The 19,208-nt window shown below is 39.4% G+C and overlaps 1 protein-coding gene and 1 pseudogene across 1 annotated transcript in view; both read left to right on the plus strand.

Moving 5' to 3' along the window:
* Positions 1-19,208, plus strand: part of MORC1 (MORC family CW-type zinc finger 1) — a 156,147-nt gene that overhangs the window by 50,017 nt on the left and 86,922 nt on the right. Inside the window, exons 10-14 of the mRNA XM_048215067.2 lie at positions 2,299-2,378; positions 3,164-3,234; positions 5,372-5,436; positions 8,573-8,716; positions 10,881-11,035. Coding sequence (XP_048071024.2) covers positions 2,299-2,378; positions 3,164-3,234; positions 5,372-5,436; positions 8,573-8,716; positions 10,881-11,035 — 515 coding nt within the window. The remainder of the gene's footprint in view (positions 1-2,298; positions 2,379-3,163; positions 3,235-5,371; positions 5,437-8,572; positions 8,717-10,880; positions 11,036-19,208) is intronic.
* LOC113251082 (ERI1 exoribonuclease 3-like) lies at positions 18,516-18,970 on the plus strand (annotated as a pseudogene).

The following is a 19,208-nucleotide window of genomic DNA, read 5'->3' on the forward strand; positions in this document are numbered from 1 at the left end:
TAAAAAGTGATTAAATACTTTGTCCACTTGGTTACCTAGGCTCTAATAAACTTCTGTTAATGAACCCTGAAGTATTATTTATAAGAATACATGTCTGTACTTTGTGGTTAGTCATTTTCTGTATTTTTGTAGCAAACAGAAAAAAGAATACTGGGTTTTATTCTTGTGGGTAAAATTACAGTTGCTTTAACTACTTTTATCCCAAGATCTGTAACAAGTTCAGAAGAGAACTAGATAGGAATTTTTGGTGTCATATCATTGGTTTCATTCCTTGATCATATTCTGTTCAATATTTTTTATCAGTAACTTGGATAAAAAACAAACATGTTTGAATTCATATTTGACCCTGAACTAGGAGGTATGTCTTCCATTAAGCATAACAGAAACAAGATATGAAAGAGTTGAAGTCCAATAGATAAATGTGGTATAACTAATGTACAGACCTGAGTTTAGATTTTAAAAATCTATCATATAAGCATAGACTTAACAGTGATTTACATGGAAAAAAATAAAAAGCATAGATGTCTTAATTGACCACAAGTTTAGGATAAGCTGATAGTGTGACAGAGTTGCTAAAAATGTTTATGGAACTTAGTGAGCAGAACAAGATGGTGATAGTTCTGATAAACCGTATTCTGCCTACACCGTGTCTGGAGCGCCATGTTCGGATGGGGATGCTTTGGGAGGGACATGGATTTACTAGCTCACAGGAAATGAACTCTTTGGTATGGGGTCATCGATGGAATTGGCCATCATTTTATGGAGGAGAGAAGGGCCTGAATGAAAATGTGTTAGCATTATCATGTGATAACTGGAACTCCGGAGGGCAGAACTTGGATGGCTGGATAGAAGTTGAAGACAGAGCTAGTCTAGCTCAGCATGATGACAGTGTTGGGTTGTTTTTGCAAGGAAGAGACACAGATTACCTTTTTCCATCGGTGTTTAGTATAAGGATATTCAGAGAAGTGAAGTTAACAGAGAGCCATCACAACTGCCTCACCACCACCTCTGACTCAGTGTTTCCAGGGGGAGTGTTCTGGAGAAATGAAACAGCAGCCCAGTGTTGCTCTGGATACAGCCATGGGCATATAGAGTTAAACTCTCCCTCTGCCTGAGCAAATGCCACTTTTTAGACGTCTGAAGACATTTTGGCTTCCAGGGATGATCTGCAAGTCTCTCTCCATCTCTTGCTGAATGTTTGATGCCTTTCTAAACATGGAAGGTATCAGAGAATGGTGAGCTCCTGGGTCTATGGGATAAGAGGCAAAAGTAACAGAATGAGGTGTACAGAGCTCTTGGCATTCTAAAACCCAATATTCTGGAATTTTTTCTCTGCATAATGATTTAAACCAATATTTAAAATCCTGAGTTCCAGGAATCGTCTATAATGATACATAGTTTCATCTGCATTCAGGGAACCTCTGTTCCAGAGGGGGCTTTTCTCACCTATACTTTGCTCTGACTTTGAATTTATGGAAATATGTATGTATGTATGTGTGTGTGTGTATGTGTGTGTGTGTGTGTGTGTATTTTTAAATCTATTTGTTCTTTTTCCTTGATTGTTCTAGAGTGTCATTGCTCTCACGAAAACAATAGGCTTTGAAAACAAGCTGCTTCTTTTTTTTTTTTTTAAAAGATTTTATTTATTTATTTGACAGAGATAGAGACAGCCAGCAAGAGAGGGAACACAAGCAGGGGGAGTGGGAGAGGAAGAAGCAGGCTCCCAGCGGAGGAGCCTGATGTGGGGCTCGATCCCATAACGCCGGGATCATGCCCTAGCCGAAGGCAGACGCTTAACTGCTGTGTCACCCAGGTGCCCCTGAAAACAAGCTTCTTGAGCAATAAAGTAGAAAATATGTTTTGGTAGTTTAAAATGATAATGTGTTTTCTGAGCATTTTGGGACTGGGAGAACTGGTTTATCCAGTGTCTGTGACCTGAGTAAGAGGGTTATGTATATTAACTAGAAACTTTGATAATGGATCAGTTACATAGAAATTTTTCTTTTTAAGAAAATTATCCTATTTTACATGTATAAATGAACATTCGTATGGGCAGAAATTTTGTTATCTCTCTCCTGAAGTTCCCTTACAAAAGCAAAATTGCCAGGTATTAAAAGGCAAGGAATTTCTTCCTAGGTATAAAATTTGCTGGTTTATCAGTTGGACGCAACTTATTCTATGAATCTTTCTCAATAATTATATATATCTGGAGTATATATTCTCCCTAAAGAATATTCTCTAAGTATTATGTACTTTAAAATCATCATCTGACTTGATTATGTTCTTTTTTCTTTTCAGAAAGTATCTATATGTCACATCTTCTTTTAAAGGAGCATTTAAAAATGAGGTTAAGAAGGCAGAAGAAGCAGTGAAGATCGGTATGTAATTATCTATGGCCTAATCATTATTGTTCATTCAACCACCATTAATTGTACACTTATTCTGAGATATATACTCTTCTAGCATTGTGGGAATGACCACCATTAATCAAATTCCTGCTTCCGAGGAACTTCAGAACACATTTTTCTGTCTCTGGCTTTGTTTAATTGTGTTATTTATCGTTTTAACATATATTGCTGTATCTTAGTATTTACTGTTTATTATTCCAGGTACACACTTGGAACTAGATTGATATATATTGATATATATTGGAAATTCTGGTTGGCATGATGCTGAGTTAGATCATTTTAGAGACTAGCATTACATGCACTTTAAGAAGGAATGTTTTACACATTCACTGCCCCCCCTCCCCCAACGAGGACAAAGCCATCCTTTCCCAGGGTCCAGGAGCAAGTAGTAACTTTAATCTATATTTCATGGATTTTCAGAGAGTTTTCAGTCAGTCAAAGATTCAGTCGTAACTCTTTAATGTGTATGTATAAAGTTAGGCCCTGTCAACTGCAAGGTCTAAGAGGAAGCCCTGTGTGGCTGCCTCCACCTGGCATGAGCGAGAGCTATGGAAGGAGTATACGATTTTCTGAGATTATTGTCTGTAAGCCATTCTCACCATAGTGCATGTGTGTTTGTGCATGTGTGTGTGTGTGTGTGTGTGTGTGTGTGTGTGTATGTGTGTGTGTGTATACTGCTCATATATATATACTGTTCTCTTAAAATTGCTTGAAAGAATTTCCTGGTGGTGTAATTATCTTGCTTCTGCTTCCAGCTGAACTTGTATTGAAAGAGGCACAAATCACAGTAAACCAGCCTGACAGGACTTCTTTGTCTTCTGCCAAGGTAGGCCCCATAGTCTTCTTAAGTGGCAAAGTGTCATTTGCTTTTTCCTGCACACAGTAGTCTCTTATCATTTACTTCCTAAACTTTTACGCTCAGACAAGCTCAGAAGCTGAAGTTGATTTTAACCCAGGTAAACAGAACAGAGGCATGCCACGAAGGGAGGGGGGAGTCAGCGGTAAGAGAAGGCTGAGTCTGAGAGCAAAGATAAGCAACGTGGGGTGAATTTGGAGCAGTGGGGAAGAGCACCACAGCTCATTTCTTTAAAATGAAAAGTAATAAGAGAAAAGGAGAAAATAATGAAAAACTAGCAGAAAAAAGTAGTCTATCAAGTTGCCTTGAAAATTTCTTTTCAAATTATTGCTCCCTACAGACCTGAATAAATGGGGAAAGCAAGGAGAAGACTAATAAGCCATCCTTTTTTCTGGGGCTAGGAATTATGTGCTATAATTATGAATATTAATAACAGTACTTCCCGCTTACAAAGCTCTTTTCTTATGAGTTGCTCCACACAGTTCATAAACATTTGCTGTAATCCTTGCAATACACCCATGAGTCAGATAGGTTATAAAGAACTATTATTATTAATTATAATGCATGGCAACTAAGGAAAAGAATATTGCTGCAGGACATGTATTGTAAGTTTGCCAGCTTTTACCAAAAATGCGATACAAAGCTTTCTGCCATGGTGAGTTAAAGCGACCTTTTATTTGCTTGCATATAAAGGAGTACAAAGGTGTAGGGAGGAAAAAAAATGCCTCACTTCACCTTCATCCTTTTCTGCAGACTGAGTATATGAATCCTTTCTGTGATTTGCCCTTGAACTTCAGGGACAAGGGCTGTGTCTGATACAGAGCTCTCTCATATCTAAAGATCACCATTAGGGAATGAAATCAAAGAGTAGCACCCGGTGATGCCCCAAAGTTATCTATGGCTTTCCCAAAATTCTCTAACTTTTTTTCTTTGCAATTATTATTTTAAGGTAAACGTAGACCTATCTTACTGTTATTGATTTTTAAAGAAAAGTTTAAGCTTTTTAAATTTTGTCTCAGAGAAATCAATTTCCTTGGCTTTATGTAATTGAGAGACAAGAGAAACAGACTTTTTCTAACGGGTCAGGACCTTGCTTTCTTCTTGCTTTAGCCTTACCTCTCACTGCCTCTTTGCTCTGCGTTCTGAGTGCATGGACAGGAAGGGTGAGGAAGTCTTTGACCACCTTGCTTTGTTGCTCAGCAAAGAGAGCAAAGCAGAATGACCTTGGCTTCCAACCTCTTAAATTCCTCGAGGCAGTCGAGTGGTTGCATTTGAAGTGAAATACTTACCAGTCATTTTACCATTTGCTTTTACTTTAGTCAGTGAAAATAATGTTCAGTGAGTGGTATACTCACCAAATGAGACGCCCATCTTTCCCATCACGTGAATGGAGCACATTAAAAATCTGTTGTTATTTGTGAAATAATAACAACGCATTATTTCTTTTCTGCCTGGTTAGAGGGAGCGTACTAGAGATAGGGCAGTGAATGAGCCAGCACATCAAATTAAAAGAGAAGGTAAGAAAGACAGATGGGCATTGGTATTGAGGTGCTCCTATAGGGTTGGGCTGTCCTATAAAGGGACAGCTTGGGAAGTATTTGGGGTATCTGAAAGTTGACATAAAGGAGTATGGTGACTGACAAAATTTTTTAATAGCAACTTGGTTTTTCCTGAAGAAGCTTTAGTGATTGATCACGTGGTTTAGCATTTTTTGTTGTTATTCTCACAGACAAAAGTCAAAGTCATCACCAAAGTACCAGTACGGTACCAGTACATCGAATGACTTTGCTAATAAGCTTTTGTATAATTTGTGTAAAAGCCAGTGTGACATTACAGGGAGCAATGACTTTTTAAAAGGCGGAGAGAATATTGGAATGTGTGCAAAAAGAGAACCGTGGGCTAGGATTTGGTGTGTCCTCTTAGCTCCTGGAACTGATTCATTTATCAAGTATTTATTGAGTGTCTACCATGGTACAATTGCATTAGACAATGTGACCTATCACTATTACCCTTGTGAAACATTTGGATAATAGGATAATAAATATCAACTCAGCTTTCATTAATTTAATGGAATTATGTTCTCTCCTAACTAAATGTACCTCTGCAGGACGTATTACAGAAAGCTTTAGAAGATGTGGAAGCAAAGCGTAAGATTCTTAAAGAGAAACAGAGGTAAGATGTATAAGATTTTCTGTTTGCCAGAATCCTCTGCACTTTGATAAAATAAATTCTGATTTCCGAGGAGGCAGATTTGGTGCTTAATGTGATAACTTCTCTTTCTCAGCCTATGACGTTTTATTATATTAAGCATAATATGGTCAAAATCCCCCAACCACATAATCAATGAGAGTATTTATAAAATACATATTTGCATGCATACATGTGTTTACATAATGTGAAAACTTCTGAATACAGAGTGAAAAATTAGCTCATTCTTCGGTTGAGGAAATAACTGTGCCCAGAGTATCAGCTGACTACTTTCTCTGTGTCCTTTGGCAAACGCTAACCTTTGGAGGGTTGGTCTTGGTTTCTTTTCTCTTCTAGTACTGCTTAAAATTTAAAATTGAAAATGTTTCAAATAAACGTATTACATATATAGTTAAAATAAAAATAGCAAGCCTAACTTAGAAAACCATTCTTTACGTTTGTAAAGTTGACTTGGTCTCCAGCTCAAGTGTTAAACAAGTTAAACTGAGACCATTCAGTGTTGTCTAAGTAAGGCCAGACTTTGAAAATTGGGATAACTTTGAGAAAGAGATTTTTAAAGAAGTATTACTAGTTTCCAGAATTATTTTTTGTGAACTGTGAAATGCTATATAACCGTAACTTTCCTCAAAACTGAAATTTGATATGTTAACTATGCATTTATCAAAATAAATACTAAATAAATCTCATAGAAATCTTCATTAAAAAGTAACATCCTCTTTATTTTTTTAAAGTTTTTATTTAAATTCCAGTTAACATACAGTGTAATATTAGTTTTCAGGTGTGTAGTATAGTGATTCAGCACTTGTGAACCTCACCCGGTGCTCATCACAACATGTGCTCTCCTTAATCCCATCACCTGTTCCCCACCCCAGCCATCAGTTTGTTCTCTGCAGTTAAGAGTCTGTTTCTTGGTTTGTCTCTCTCTCTCTCTCTTTTTTTCCCTGTGCTCATTTGTTTCTTAAATTCCTCTTATGAGTGAAATCATATGGCATTTGTCTTTCTCTGACTTGTTTTGCTTACCATTATATTCTCTAGCTCCACCCATGTTGTTGCAAATGGCAAGATTTCGTTCTTTTTTTATGGCTGAGTAGTATTCCAGTGTGTGTGTGTGTGTGTGTGTGTGTGTGTGTGTGTGTACACACATCACATCTTTATTCATCAGTTGATGGATGCTTGGGCTGTTTCCATAGCAAAGGCCTCTTAAAAGTTTTCAGAAAGAAAAATCTGGTTGATGAATTGTTTGTAGTTACACTGATATGCAGGAAAGGTGATTGATCTACATTTAAAAAAATTTTTTTAAAGATTTTATTTGAGAGACAGAGAGAATGAGTAGTGGGGAGGGGCAGAGGGACACAGAGAGAGAAGCAGATGCCCTACTGAGCAGGAAGCCTACGTGGAGCTCGATCCCAGGACCCAGAGATCATGACCTGAGCCAAAGGCAGACGCTTAACCAACTGAGCCACCCAGGCGCCCCTGATCTACATTTTATTAATAATAATGCCACTTAGTTGGTATGAACTTATTTTTGGAACAAAATGCTTTTTAATTTATTGGGTTTTTTAAAAGATTTATTTATTTTGAGAGAGAGAGACAGCAAGCATGGGGGAGAGAGAATCCGAAGCAGACTCCCCACTGGGTGCAGAGCCCAATGTGGGGCTTGATCTCACAACCCTGAGATCATGACCTGAGCTGAAACCAAGAATTGGATGCTTAACTAACTGTGCCACCCAGGCACTCCCCAGATGCTTTAAAAATAATAATAATAAATAAAGACAATCAGTGTGCCAGTGACTATTGCAGAGTGATTATGTAATATCTTGCAACACCCTGTTTTGGGGTCCCTTACATAGTATTCTTTTTTGTTGAAGAGTAAAGGTTTAATATTGAATATACATTTTTGGGGAAAAGTGTGATTTGTATATATTTGACCCAACATGTATGTGCTTAAAAAATACATACTGTGTTAATCCAAGTCAATAACTTCCTTTAAAGTCTAATGTACTCTGTATATCCTGTCTACATAGAAGGACTAATAGGACTTTTTCTTTGTCCTTTAATCATAGATGTATTTAACCAGTCTAGTAAGCATATTTATGTCAGTTGTAATGGTATGTTATCATAAATTTGAAAAGAAAAGGCTGTTTTTGTGGAACGAGGAGAGCTACAAGATGGGTAGAGGGGAAGAATTATATTGGTACCATTCTTGGTAGGGAAAGGAACATCGGTGAGACACCTGCTCTGTTCCAGGTTTATACTTAACATTCTCTCTTCCAGTCCTCATGGCATCCCAAATGGCTGGGTACGTATTATTCCCATTTTTCAGAAGAGACAGAGTCGAAGTGACTCATCCATGGTCACACGGTTATTACAGAGATGAGCTTAGAGTTGAAGCCAGCTCCGTCTTTCCGATTCTTACATCCAGGCACTTCTTACAGCTCCAGGCAGCCTACTGTTACTACTGTTGTTTCTATCATATTCTGCTGTGTCTTAATTTCTGTTTTTACACTTTTAATAGAAAAGTCACATAAAACATAATATAGCAGGACAGAGTCAGAAAAACAGGAGCTCATGTCTGTTGCCCTTGTAAACTTGCCTTATTAATTTTGATTTACCTTTGATTTTGGAGAAAGAGAGAAGGCTACACACAGAATATCTTTTGGCACATTCCAATCTATATAGGATATTGAGAGGCTTGAGGACATGCTGGAAGTTAAAACCACATCCAGTGTTAAAAATACGTAAATTTTAAAAGAGTCAAATCATCATTTTTTCAGAAACACTGCAGTGTACATACATATGAGACCACTTAACATTTCACCAGTCTTTGGCATTTTCTAGTTCTTGTAAATTGAGGTTGGCAAATGAGGTTGTTTCTTAATGAAGGCCTTCTTGTGTTTGCCTGGTATGGCCATCATGTTTATGCAAAGTACTTGGCTATGGAGAGATACTGAGTGTACCCACTAGGTTTTGCAAAATACCTGGGTATTTTATATATAGTCCCTTTGATGTTTATCTTCTCAGTTTAATTATTGGCAGTTTATAAACTGTATATTTTTATTTAATAACAACCTTTTTTTAACTTTTCTAAATATGATGCCAGAGAATTAAAAAAAGCAAGGACACTCTGCTTGTTCTTTGGAGTGAACATAGAAAATCGAAGCCAAGCTGGGATGTTCATTTACAGTAATAACCGCCTGATCAAAATGCATCAGAAAGTGGGCCCACAGTTGAAACTGAAGTCCTTGTAAGTATGTTTTTGTTTTCAGAGGCATAGGCAGGATGGGGGAGGCTGCAGTAAGATTCTGTCTCTGGAGTTAGATGAGTGATTAATCATGATGGGGAGCAGGTGTCATGTCCCCTGTTCACCCTTCCCATCAATGCACAGGCATTAATCTGCCTAATTTATAGTATCGGCAGAGCTGCATGGCTGTCCTAAGGCAAAAGCATGCTTTGGGAAATTTTTTCAGTACATTTCCTGAGCACCTTGATGTGTTACAATTTCTTGCACTGTCTCCTTGGGTTAGGTTCTTAATATTGTACCAATTTAAAAATAATACAAGCATAATAAAGAAATTTTAGGAAAGAAAAATCCATAGTCTTGTAAAGCAACCCTGTTAACATTTTGTGCAACCCTTACACGTGTGAGTTCTTGCCTGTTACCTGCACGAGCGTGTATTATTAACACTCTCCAGCCTAGTTGGCTTCCGGAGTAATACGTTCTGGTGCTTTCCCAATGGTCTGAAACTCCACGGGCTGCTGTCATCAATTATGTAGAGAGTCAAAAAATAAAGGATAATTGTGACCAGTAAAATGGCTCAGAGGTCAAACACAATAATCGTGACTAGTAGAATGGCTCAGGGGAACATTCTTCATCTGATTTCTCCCTCTCGAGGAATTAGCAGTTCATTCACTTGTTCATTCAGCAAGCTCTCATGTTGCAGTATCGTGCACCAGGCACTGCCCTAAGCTCTGCAGACAAGATGGTGAACAGCTGCTACCCTCTGCTAAGGAACTTATAGTCAGTCAAAGGGACCAGTATATAAATACGTATTTTTTTATATTCTGTGGAAACAGCGAGAATGATCTTTAAAAAAAAAATTAGTTTACTCTCTTGTATAAAACGCCACTGCGTGTTGAATAGAATTGGTTACCCTGCTCTTCCAGTGATCTGGCCTCTGCCTGGCTCTGGGACAGTCCTTCCCTCCCCCACTGGCAGCTTCCTGTTTCTCATAGATCCCAAGCTCGCTTGCTCCTGTGCCTGGTGCCTGCCGTCCCTCTGCCTTGAACCTTCTGTCCTCAGATCTCTGTAGTGCTGGTCTTGGCGTGTTACTTAGGCACCAACTCTAAAGTTCCCTCCACAGGAAGGTCTTCCTGGACTGTCTGATTAACGGTAGCTCCTGCTATCAGCCCCCCACCTTATCACTCTTCACACGTTACAGCACCTGTTTTATTTTGCTCCTACCCCTTAAAACCATCTGAAATGATCTGGTTACCCTTACTGCCTGTTACGCTTCAATAGAAGAGAAACTTTATAAGCAGGGACCTTGTTTTTCTTGCTCAATACGGCATTCCTAGTTCCTGAAATAGGGCCAAGTGCTATGGATGGATGGATGGATGGATGGATGGATGGATGGATGGATATATGCTAGAGGCAAGCATCAGGTGCAAAAAGAGCATTGGGAGGGGTAGTCAACCAAACTGGGGGAAGTTGAGTCAGGCTTCCTGGAAGAAATGATGCCTAAATGTAGACTTACAGAATGAATAGTGAAAGGAGGGCAGGGTGGAAGGCGGACAGTATGGAAAACATCGTAGGCAGCAGCTCCACACTGGGAAGGCTTGGTCTGTGTGCCTTGCCAAGGGAAGTTGGGAGAGCTAGACAACTGGATGCTCTTTCCCAAAACAGGGAATTTAAGCAGAATATTCTGTCACATTGCACCCCTCTGCAATGATGAGGAAAAATTCAACCTGACAGATGAAATGAGGATGGAGAAAGTCACTCTCTGGCCAGATCATTAAAAGGGTCATGTCAGTTTATTTCAGCAAAACATTGTTAGTGGTGTCTAATGCTAAAAAGCTTCCTCTTCCCATCCACCCTGATTCCCATGTAAGGTTTAGGTTTGGAAAGGGAGTCATATTAATTTAGTAACAGTGTGCATTAAGAGATTTTTTATTATGAGACCAGACATACCTAGGATTACCATAGATTTATGTAACAAAATACAGTTTTAACTTGTTAAACTTTGACATGGTCCAGACCAAGTGAATCAATTTATTTGTTTAAAAAAAAAAAAAAAACCAAAAACCCAAAAAAACCACAACTGATTTCAAAAGACCATGGTATATTTGCTTTTTCTTTTTCCTTAGCTAAGTTTCCCAGAATTTACTTATGTATTTATTTATTCTCCCAGACTTGGTGCAGGCGTGGTTGGAATTGTTAATGTACCGTTGGAGATCATGGAGCCATCCCATAATAAGCAGGAATTTCTCAATGTCCAAGAGTATAATCATCTGCTAAGAGTCATGGGGCAATACTTGGTCCAATACTGTAAGGACACCGGGATCAGTGAGTATTCAATAGTCACAGTAAGAGATACGTAATCAAGAGTCAACTTCTGTGATTTCTTTAAGCTGGAATGATTGCACTGATTGAGGCAGCTGGCAGCCCAAAGCCCTAAAAGAGAGCTCCTTTTATTTATTAAAATAATAATAACAGGGACACAGGGGTGGCTCAGTCAGTTAAGCGTCTGCCTTCAGCTCAGGTCATGATCCCAGGGTCCTGGGATTGAGTCCCACGTTGAGCTTCTTGCTCAGTGGAGAGTCTGTTTGTCCCTCTCCCTCTGCCTGTCTAGTGCTCTCTCTCTCTCTCTCTCTCTCTCTCAAATAAATAAATAGGATCTTTTAAAAGTAATAATAAATAAGAGAAATGAGAAGGGAGCCAGTCTCAGAATCTTCTCCAGAATATTATGTGAAAAATAAAGCAACAGATTAAAAACTAAGAGAGAAGGGCAGTCAGCAGAAAGAGAGCTGATCATGGAGGAAGGAAGCAGAAGTTTGCTTGAGGAAGGCCTAGGGGGCCACTCCAAGACTCTGCTGTGTGGGAAGGAACACGTAGTTCCATACAGACCTGAGAAGCTCCCATAGCATTGATATATCATGCCATCGCATAATCATTGTTGACCCTGGATAATTGTAGATGTGTGTTAAACCTTGTTTTGTAAGGCTGACAAGTTTAGAATATGTTAATGAAGATTTCGATTAAAAATCATTGAAATAAATATATTTGGAAACTTTTTAAGAAAGATCCTAGTTATTTATTTATGACAGAACATGTGAGCAGGGGCGAAGAGCAGAGGGAGAGGGAGAAGTAGGGTTCCTGCTGAGCAGGGAGCCTGACGCAGGGTTAGATCCCAGGACCCCAGAGTCATGACCCGAGCCAAAGGTAGATGCTCAACTGAGTCACCCAGGTGCCCCCCCCTTTTAAAAATTTTATTTATTTACTTATGAGAGTGAGCGAGTGCATGAGCAGTGGGGAGGAGCAGAGGGAGAGGAAGAAGCAGGCTCCCAGCCGAGCAGGGTGCGTATATATTCCAAAACTTTAAGATAAACTTTATTTATCTGAAAAATTCGGCTTATTCAGACCACTTCATTCCCCAGAGATACCTGAACAATGAGATGGTGTGCTGTGCATTAATGAAATAAACTTCCTTTAAGTTATGCAGACATAGGGCTTCATTTATGGAAAGAAATAGGCTACTGTGTTCAATGATTTGCATGAAGTATGTATAATTCATGCATATCAAAAATTATGTCTCTACCCCTGAGACAACTTGAAATCTTGCTGCTCTCCTTGAAGTTGTGATTTTAGAATATTTTCTTTTCTTTTGCACTCACTTAGCTGAGTGCTGAAATTTTCTTACAGCAGTGAAACAGGAAAGAGTACAGGAACTCGGGAGAAAAAGCAGAGCGGGAATGAAGGTGCGGGTGCCAGGTTTTTGTGTCAGGGTCTGAAATGTACTCAGTGTGAGCAGCGTCAGCATCGCCTGAGAGCTCGTTAGATAGGCAGCGTCTCAGACCTGCTGGCCTGCAGTCTGCATGTCAGCAAGATGGCCGGTGATCTGTAGGCACGTTTGAGTTGGAGAAGCACGGCTCTGTAGAGTATATCCATGTACCATTTGCTTAGCATAGACATACTTTTTCCACGTGTGTTTTTTTCTCATAGACATGTCTGAAGTTATACTGAATGTAGGAATGAGTACCTTACTTGGCAGGTTATACTTAAAGCCGTAGAAAACAGAGGGCTATCAGAGTGAGATATAAGTCAAGGATCTACTCTCTGGTCTTGAAATGCTAGCATGACATAGTGCAAAAGAAAAAGCATTAAGCATTTGAAAATGGTGTGACTTCTCCATTCTCATAGTTTCTCTGTAACCTCTTTCTTGTCTCGCTTGTCCTTGCAATAAGGAATAACCTCAGAAAGAGACGTGAAACTCAAAGGTGAAAGAAATGATCTCCATCCAGCCCACACTTCCTCAGGATAGTCGTATTGAGTCCTGTTCTGGGGAGGGCTCTCTGAAAGCCCATTTTCCTGGTGTGGGGGTGCCCTCCTAACAACTGTACTCTTAACTTTTGGGTGTCACTTGTCTGCTTTCCCCCCATGTGTAATTCCCCAACCCTATCTCAGCCTAATTTTTTCAGAAACTTTTCAGTGGATATACTAAGATTCACAATAAGTTAGGTTTGGCCTTTTGGCTGGAATTGCCATCTTCCAGTAAATCGCCGAAATGACCAATACAAAGGGAAAGAGGAGAGGTACCTGCTATGTGTTCTCTAGGCCTTTTAGAAAACATGGTGTTGTTCCTTTGGCCACATAACATGTGAATCTACAAGAAAGGTGATATTGTGGACATCAAAGGAATGGGCACTGTTCAAAAAGGAATGCCCACAAATATTATCACGGCATAACTGGAAGAGTCTACAGTGTTACTCAGCATGCTGTTGGCATTGTTATAAACAAGTTAAGGGCAAGATTCTTGCCAAGAGAATTAATGTGCGCATTGAGCATATTAAACACTCAAAGAGCCGAGAGAGCTTCCTGAAGCGGGTGAAGGAAAATGATCAGAAAAAGAAGGAAGCCAAAGAGAAGGGTATTTGGGTTCAGCGGAAGCGCCAGCCTGTCCCACCCAGAGAAGCACACTTTGTGAGAACCAACCAATGGAAAGGAGCTCGAACTGCCGGAACCCATTCCCTAGGACTTCACGGCGTGATAAATGTAAAGAAAATAAAAGACCTCAAGACTGTAAAAATGTTTTTCTTAATTGAGTAGAAGTGTGGTGTCCTTTCGCCCCCAGAAATAGTTAAAGCAAAAAAAAAAAAAAAAGTTAGTTTGCATTTTAATTATTATTAGTTAATACCATGTTGTTTTCTTAATTTCGTAATTGCCTATGAATTGATTCCGGGCTGAGGGTGCTTTTACAAAAGGTGTTCCTCAAGAACGAAGTCAGGGAGTGGAGAAAGAAGAGCGAGCATGTGTATTTGTTCACATATATGATGACCTCATCCCAAAACTTCCTTATCAAACTGAATCAAGTAATCGAGGTCAGAATTTATAGTTTCAGGAACTGTGCTGAGAAGATCGACCTTCAAGGTCTTTGTGTATTAATTCCCACAGGAATAACCAAAGTTATCTAATTCTTGCCTAATGCTCTAAAAGCCAGTATTGAAAAGTATTTGGGTAGATTTTTGCCTTATAAATAAAAGATGCAATCTTTGTATTGGCTATAAATCTGATCTGTTTCTATGGAAAATTGAGGCCTTGTAAAAATCAGATCCACAGAAAGGGAAATGGAGAGGTAATGACTTTGTCATTTATCAAATCTGCATTTATGTTTGGCACAGTTGATGCTAAGAACCTCAGATGTATTTCTTTTGTCTTTAGTCTGACCGCACCTCACTGTGTGCTGCTATGTTTCCTGAAGCTTTATGCATCCTTACAGTGAAATGGAAATATTGATCATCAGCTTTCTGGAGTAGGGAGAGAAGAAGGAAAAGATAGAAAAAAAAAATCAAATGAAATTTGCATTTGAACGGAAGGAATGACATAGAAATTTATTCTAAACTTTTCTAAACTGGATGAGAATACCAGCTAATGTGCTATGTGAAATCTGGGGCATAATAAGCATAACCTGTCCTAGCAGAACTCAAATGATAGGGCCTTAAGGGGAGTAAGGAGGCTAAAAATCACCTAAGCTAGTCACCCCCCTGATGCTTTAATCTCGTCTACCTCACCCACCCCTGCCCCAGGCAAGTGGACCACCTTTTTAAGCCCCAGCGAGGGTTTCCTGTGAAAGAAAAATGGCTACTTCTTGGGGCAGCCTGTGAGTCTCTGCACAGCTGTATTAGAAAAATACAGGTTTGTATCAAAGTCAAATCTGTTTGTCACGTGTTGTTTCATTCACTTACCTATGGTAGGCACAGAGTGTTCTAGGACGAGCCCGTCAGACGTGGTCCATCCTCTCTGGGAGTTTGCGGTCTAGCAGGCTAACACCATTTGACAATTAGAAATGGGATTGGTGCCCAACAGAGAAGAAGGCAGCAGCCAGCGCTCAGGAGCGAGAGGCCTCCTTGAGGAAGTGATGTTTCCTAAGGATGCGGAGGAGTTAGCCAGGTCAACAAAAGTTTCCCCTCTTGGGGCCATAAAGGATAGGCCTGAAGCCTTTCCAAATGACAGCCCCCCACGTACTTGAAGACAACCTTTCTGTCTCTCTTCAGCCTTACTTTATCCTAACATTTCCAAGTTCTGTTGCTATTCTTCCTTTGATGGGTGTTAAATATATTCACCAGCTTAATGTCATAGTTTATAAAGTGTGCTGGTCACGTAGAAACAAAAATTTCAGATGAAACCCAGCCTTGAATAAAATGGGATCATCATCTCTTTTCTTCTTAAGTTGTTGTGATTCTACTGATGCAGCCTGATATATTAACTCTCAGTAAGCACATTATTGACTTTCAGTGTCTTTATTGCCAATTAAAATTCTTAATAAAATTTTTAATGTGTATTCTTGTTAAGCCATACATCTCCTATATTTTTTTCCAGTGTTTTTGGACCCTAGACTAGAATCATACATTTAGTCCTATTACATGCTATCACCTTATTAGGCCTATCCTTTCATGAATCTCTTGTTGACTCCTAACTAATATGCTATTTTTCCAGATAAGTTTGGGCCGTATTTTCTCTATGATTTCATTTAAGTCCTGTTGCATAGGATAGAAAAATCAAGCACTTGGCCCTCCACTGACGACCTCCACTGAGGTAGAAATGGGATACTGGATAAATAAATTAATCAGTTACAAATCTTCCTAGGTAGGCTGTCATCTCGCTCACGTCAATTTCTCTGTGTATAATTTTGAAAATGAGAGGTAATATTTGTTAGATGAATAGTTATTTAAAAAATAGATAATGCTTTACGTCTTAGGTTGGGCTACTGTAACGAAATACTATAAACTGGTGGCTAATGAACAGCATAAATATATTTCTCACAGTTCTGGAGGCTGGAAGTCCAAGATCAGGGTCCTGGTATGGTCACATTCTGCCTTCTAGTTTGCAGACTGCTGACTTCTTATATCCTCACCCGGTAAAAAGAGAGTGAGGCAGCTCTCGTAAGGGCACTAATCCCATCATGAGGACTCTGCTCACATGACCTAATTACCTCCCAAAGACCCCACTGCCAAAGACCATCACACTGGGGATTAAACTTCAACATATGAATTTACTAGGGATGCAAACATTCAGTCCATAGCACTCTAATAGCTATAGTTAGCTACTGATGACAAATACTGTTTTCTTATGATGTGCTTCAGTCTCTATGATCTCAGAAAGGCACTACAAGAAAAATGAAATGCAGCATTTCTGCTAGGGATACATGAGGAGGTCTATATAAATATTGAAAGGTGAGACTATGAGACAAGTTTATTTGGAGATGTAGGTCAAGAAATAATTCATATCTCTTCAGTTTTTGAAGTTACAGATTTTATGTATTCTATTTCATTTAAAAATATATTTTCAATATTATGTTATTTTTTTAAAAAGACTTTATTTATATGAGAGAGAGAGCATGAGCAGGGGGAGTGGCAGGCAGAGGGAGAAGCAGACTCCCCACTGAGCATGGAGCCCGACCCAGGGCTGGGTTCCAGGACCCTGAGATTATGACCTGAGCCAAAGTCAGACACTTAACTGAATGAACCACCCGGGCAACCCTTATGTTTTATTTTGAAATTTTTCATTTTGGTATTACGGACCAAATTGTTTTGTCAGAATTCATATGTTTTAGTCCTAATCCCTAGTACCTCAGAATGTGACTGTATTTGGAGACAGGGCCTTTGTAAAGGTGATGAAGTTAAAATGATGCCCTTTGAGTGAGGCCTAATCCAGTCTGACCAGTGTCCTTACAAGAAGAGGAAATTTGGACAGAAAGAGCCCAGGGATGGCTGTGCGCAGAGAAAAGATGATGTGAGGAAGTAAGTTTCCGTTGTTTACGCCACCCAGTCTGGTTTTTGTTGTTGTTGCTGTTATGGCAGCCCTAGCAAACTAATAACATATGGCAAATTGTGAAATTAGACAGAATTAAAGAGAATATAATGGAACCCGTAAATCCATTTATCCAACCTCAACAGTTATCAACTCCTGGGCAAACTCGTGTCATCTATATTCCTCCTACTCCTCAACAGCTAGATTATGAAGAAAATTCCAGACATTATATAATTATGTCAAATGTATTTATCATATATTTTTAAAGGAAAGAACTCTGTTTAAAAACATAATCACAGTACGAATATAACACCTAAAAATTATCAGTACTTCCTTAATACCATAAAATATCCAGTCTGTTGTTATATTTCTCATTATCTCCTGTCATAATATAATTCATGGTCCTTCTTACCTATCTCCATATTTCTCTTTCTCCCTTGTTTTTCCTTGCAATTTATTTGTAGGAAAAACTGGGCTGGTTGTTTCATAGTATTCACATGCTCTAAATTTTGCTTGCTGCATTACTGGATATGGCTTAACAGGTTCTTTCATTCTGTTGATTTTTATGCAAATTGGTAGAAGCTAGCAGCTTGACCAAATTCAGACCTGGTGTTTTTTTCATTTGTTTTTTTGTCAAGATGCTTCATAGGTAGTATTGTGTTCTGTCAGGTTGTCCAGTTCTCTCTCTTTTAATGACATTAGCAGTTAGTGATCAATGCTTAGATCCCTTAGGAGTTCCAAAATCTTCTATTCTAATTCTATCATATTTTTATCATTTATCAGCTCTAAGACTTCTATAAAGAAAAAATTTTTCATCTTCCATTTGGTCACCTGTGTTAGTTTGTGTTTTACTGTTTGACAGAAACAATGTAGAATCTTTAGATTAGATTATTATGTCTAATTTCTGACAAAAGTATTGAATAAAACCTTGATTAGAGATAAAACAATAAAAATGATAGAGACATTTGCCTGACTTATATGGCATAAATATGTACTCTGCTTAAAATCATTACTTCATGCCAGTTCTCAGCAAATAGCAGGATGGTTCAGGAGTTCATTGAATTGATTTCTGTTTTAAAAAAAATCACATTCTTAGATTTTATCCATTTACACTGCTTTCACCTGGTAATTGAAATTATCACCATCCACAGTACTTAGGCTTCCTTTTCTTTCTGACTGCACTTGTATTATCATGATAATGACATTTTTTACATCTACAATGAATTTTCATGCTAAAATATCTCAGAGGATCTTACCTATATTGCAAATAAAATACTAAAAAGCCTGGCAGCCTTCTTTTGTCTGGAATTAAATATACTCTTATTTTTCCAGTCTGATTTCCCTTGCCATACAGAAGCGTGACCTCAGAACTCTATTAGTCCACTTGTGTGTGCCTTAGTAAAGAAGAGTAGGTTACATCTTAATGACTGAACCTGAAACAGTGCAGGCAGAATTAAACATAAGTTGCATTAACACAGAAAGTAGGTTGTGTCGGCCAGGGTCAGAGTGCATGGAGGAAATCATCAAGTTCCCCATCCTGAAGCTAGATGGTCAGACCATGGAGATCGATTATATCCAGCCCATAGTGCACCCACAGCTTACTCCATTCCGTCCAGAGCTCACTGGGGTTATTCAAGCTGTGGTGGATGGCCTGCCAAGCCTGCAGCAAGTGCTGGAGAGGGTCATCCAAACGTCAAGTCAATTTTTGTCACTTGCGGAGACCGGGATTGAAAGTCCTGCTCCTGGGCCAGTGCCAGTACTTGGGTTTGCCAGTGGCAGACTGCTTCAAGCAGTGGATTAATCTGAAAAAGGCTTGCAGGTTCGCCATGGGCTGCTGGCCTAAGAATGGACTTGTAGACAAGAACGAGGGCCTCAGCCTGTAACACACAGGCATTGATGACTGTTAACAATGTCAGCATCATGAAGGCATTTGCATATCAAGGCTTCATTGTCAAGCAGACATCGCCATTCTGATTGGCTAAGCACAGGATGGGGCAGGACAGGGTAGCTGCTTGGCCCAGCCCAGAACCCTGTTTCCCTCACCAGAGGGGAAAAGGAAGAGGGGCACAGCTCTACGTCCAGAGTGCCCCTCCAGCCTGCCCTGTGGACTTGTGCCCTGGGTAAGGGCTTGGCCACTCGGCCCTTCTGGAGCAGACACTTGTGTCCCCCACCCCGCCCCTCAACCTCAGCCCAGGATTAACCCCTCCCATTG

This window comes from Ursus arctos, unplaced genomic scaffold (genome assembly GCF_023065955.2).
Source record: "Ursus arctos isolate Adak ecotype North America unplaced genomic scaffold, UrsArc2.0 scaffold_4, whole genome shotgun sequence".
Lineage (NCBI taxonomy): Eukaryota > Metazoa > Chordata > Mammalia > Carnivora > Ursidae > Ursus > Ursus arctos.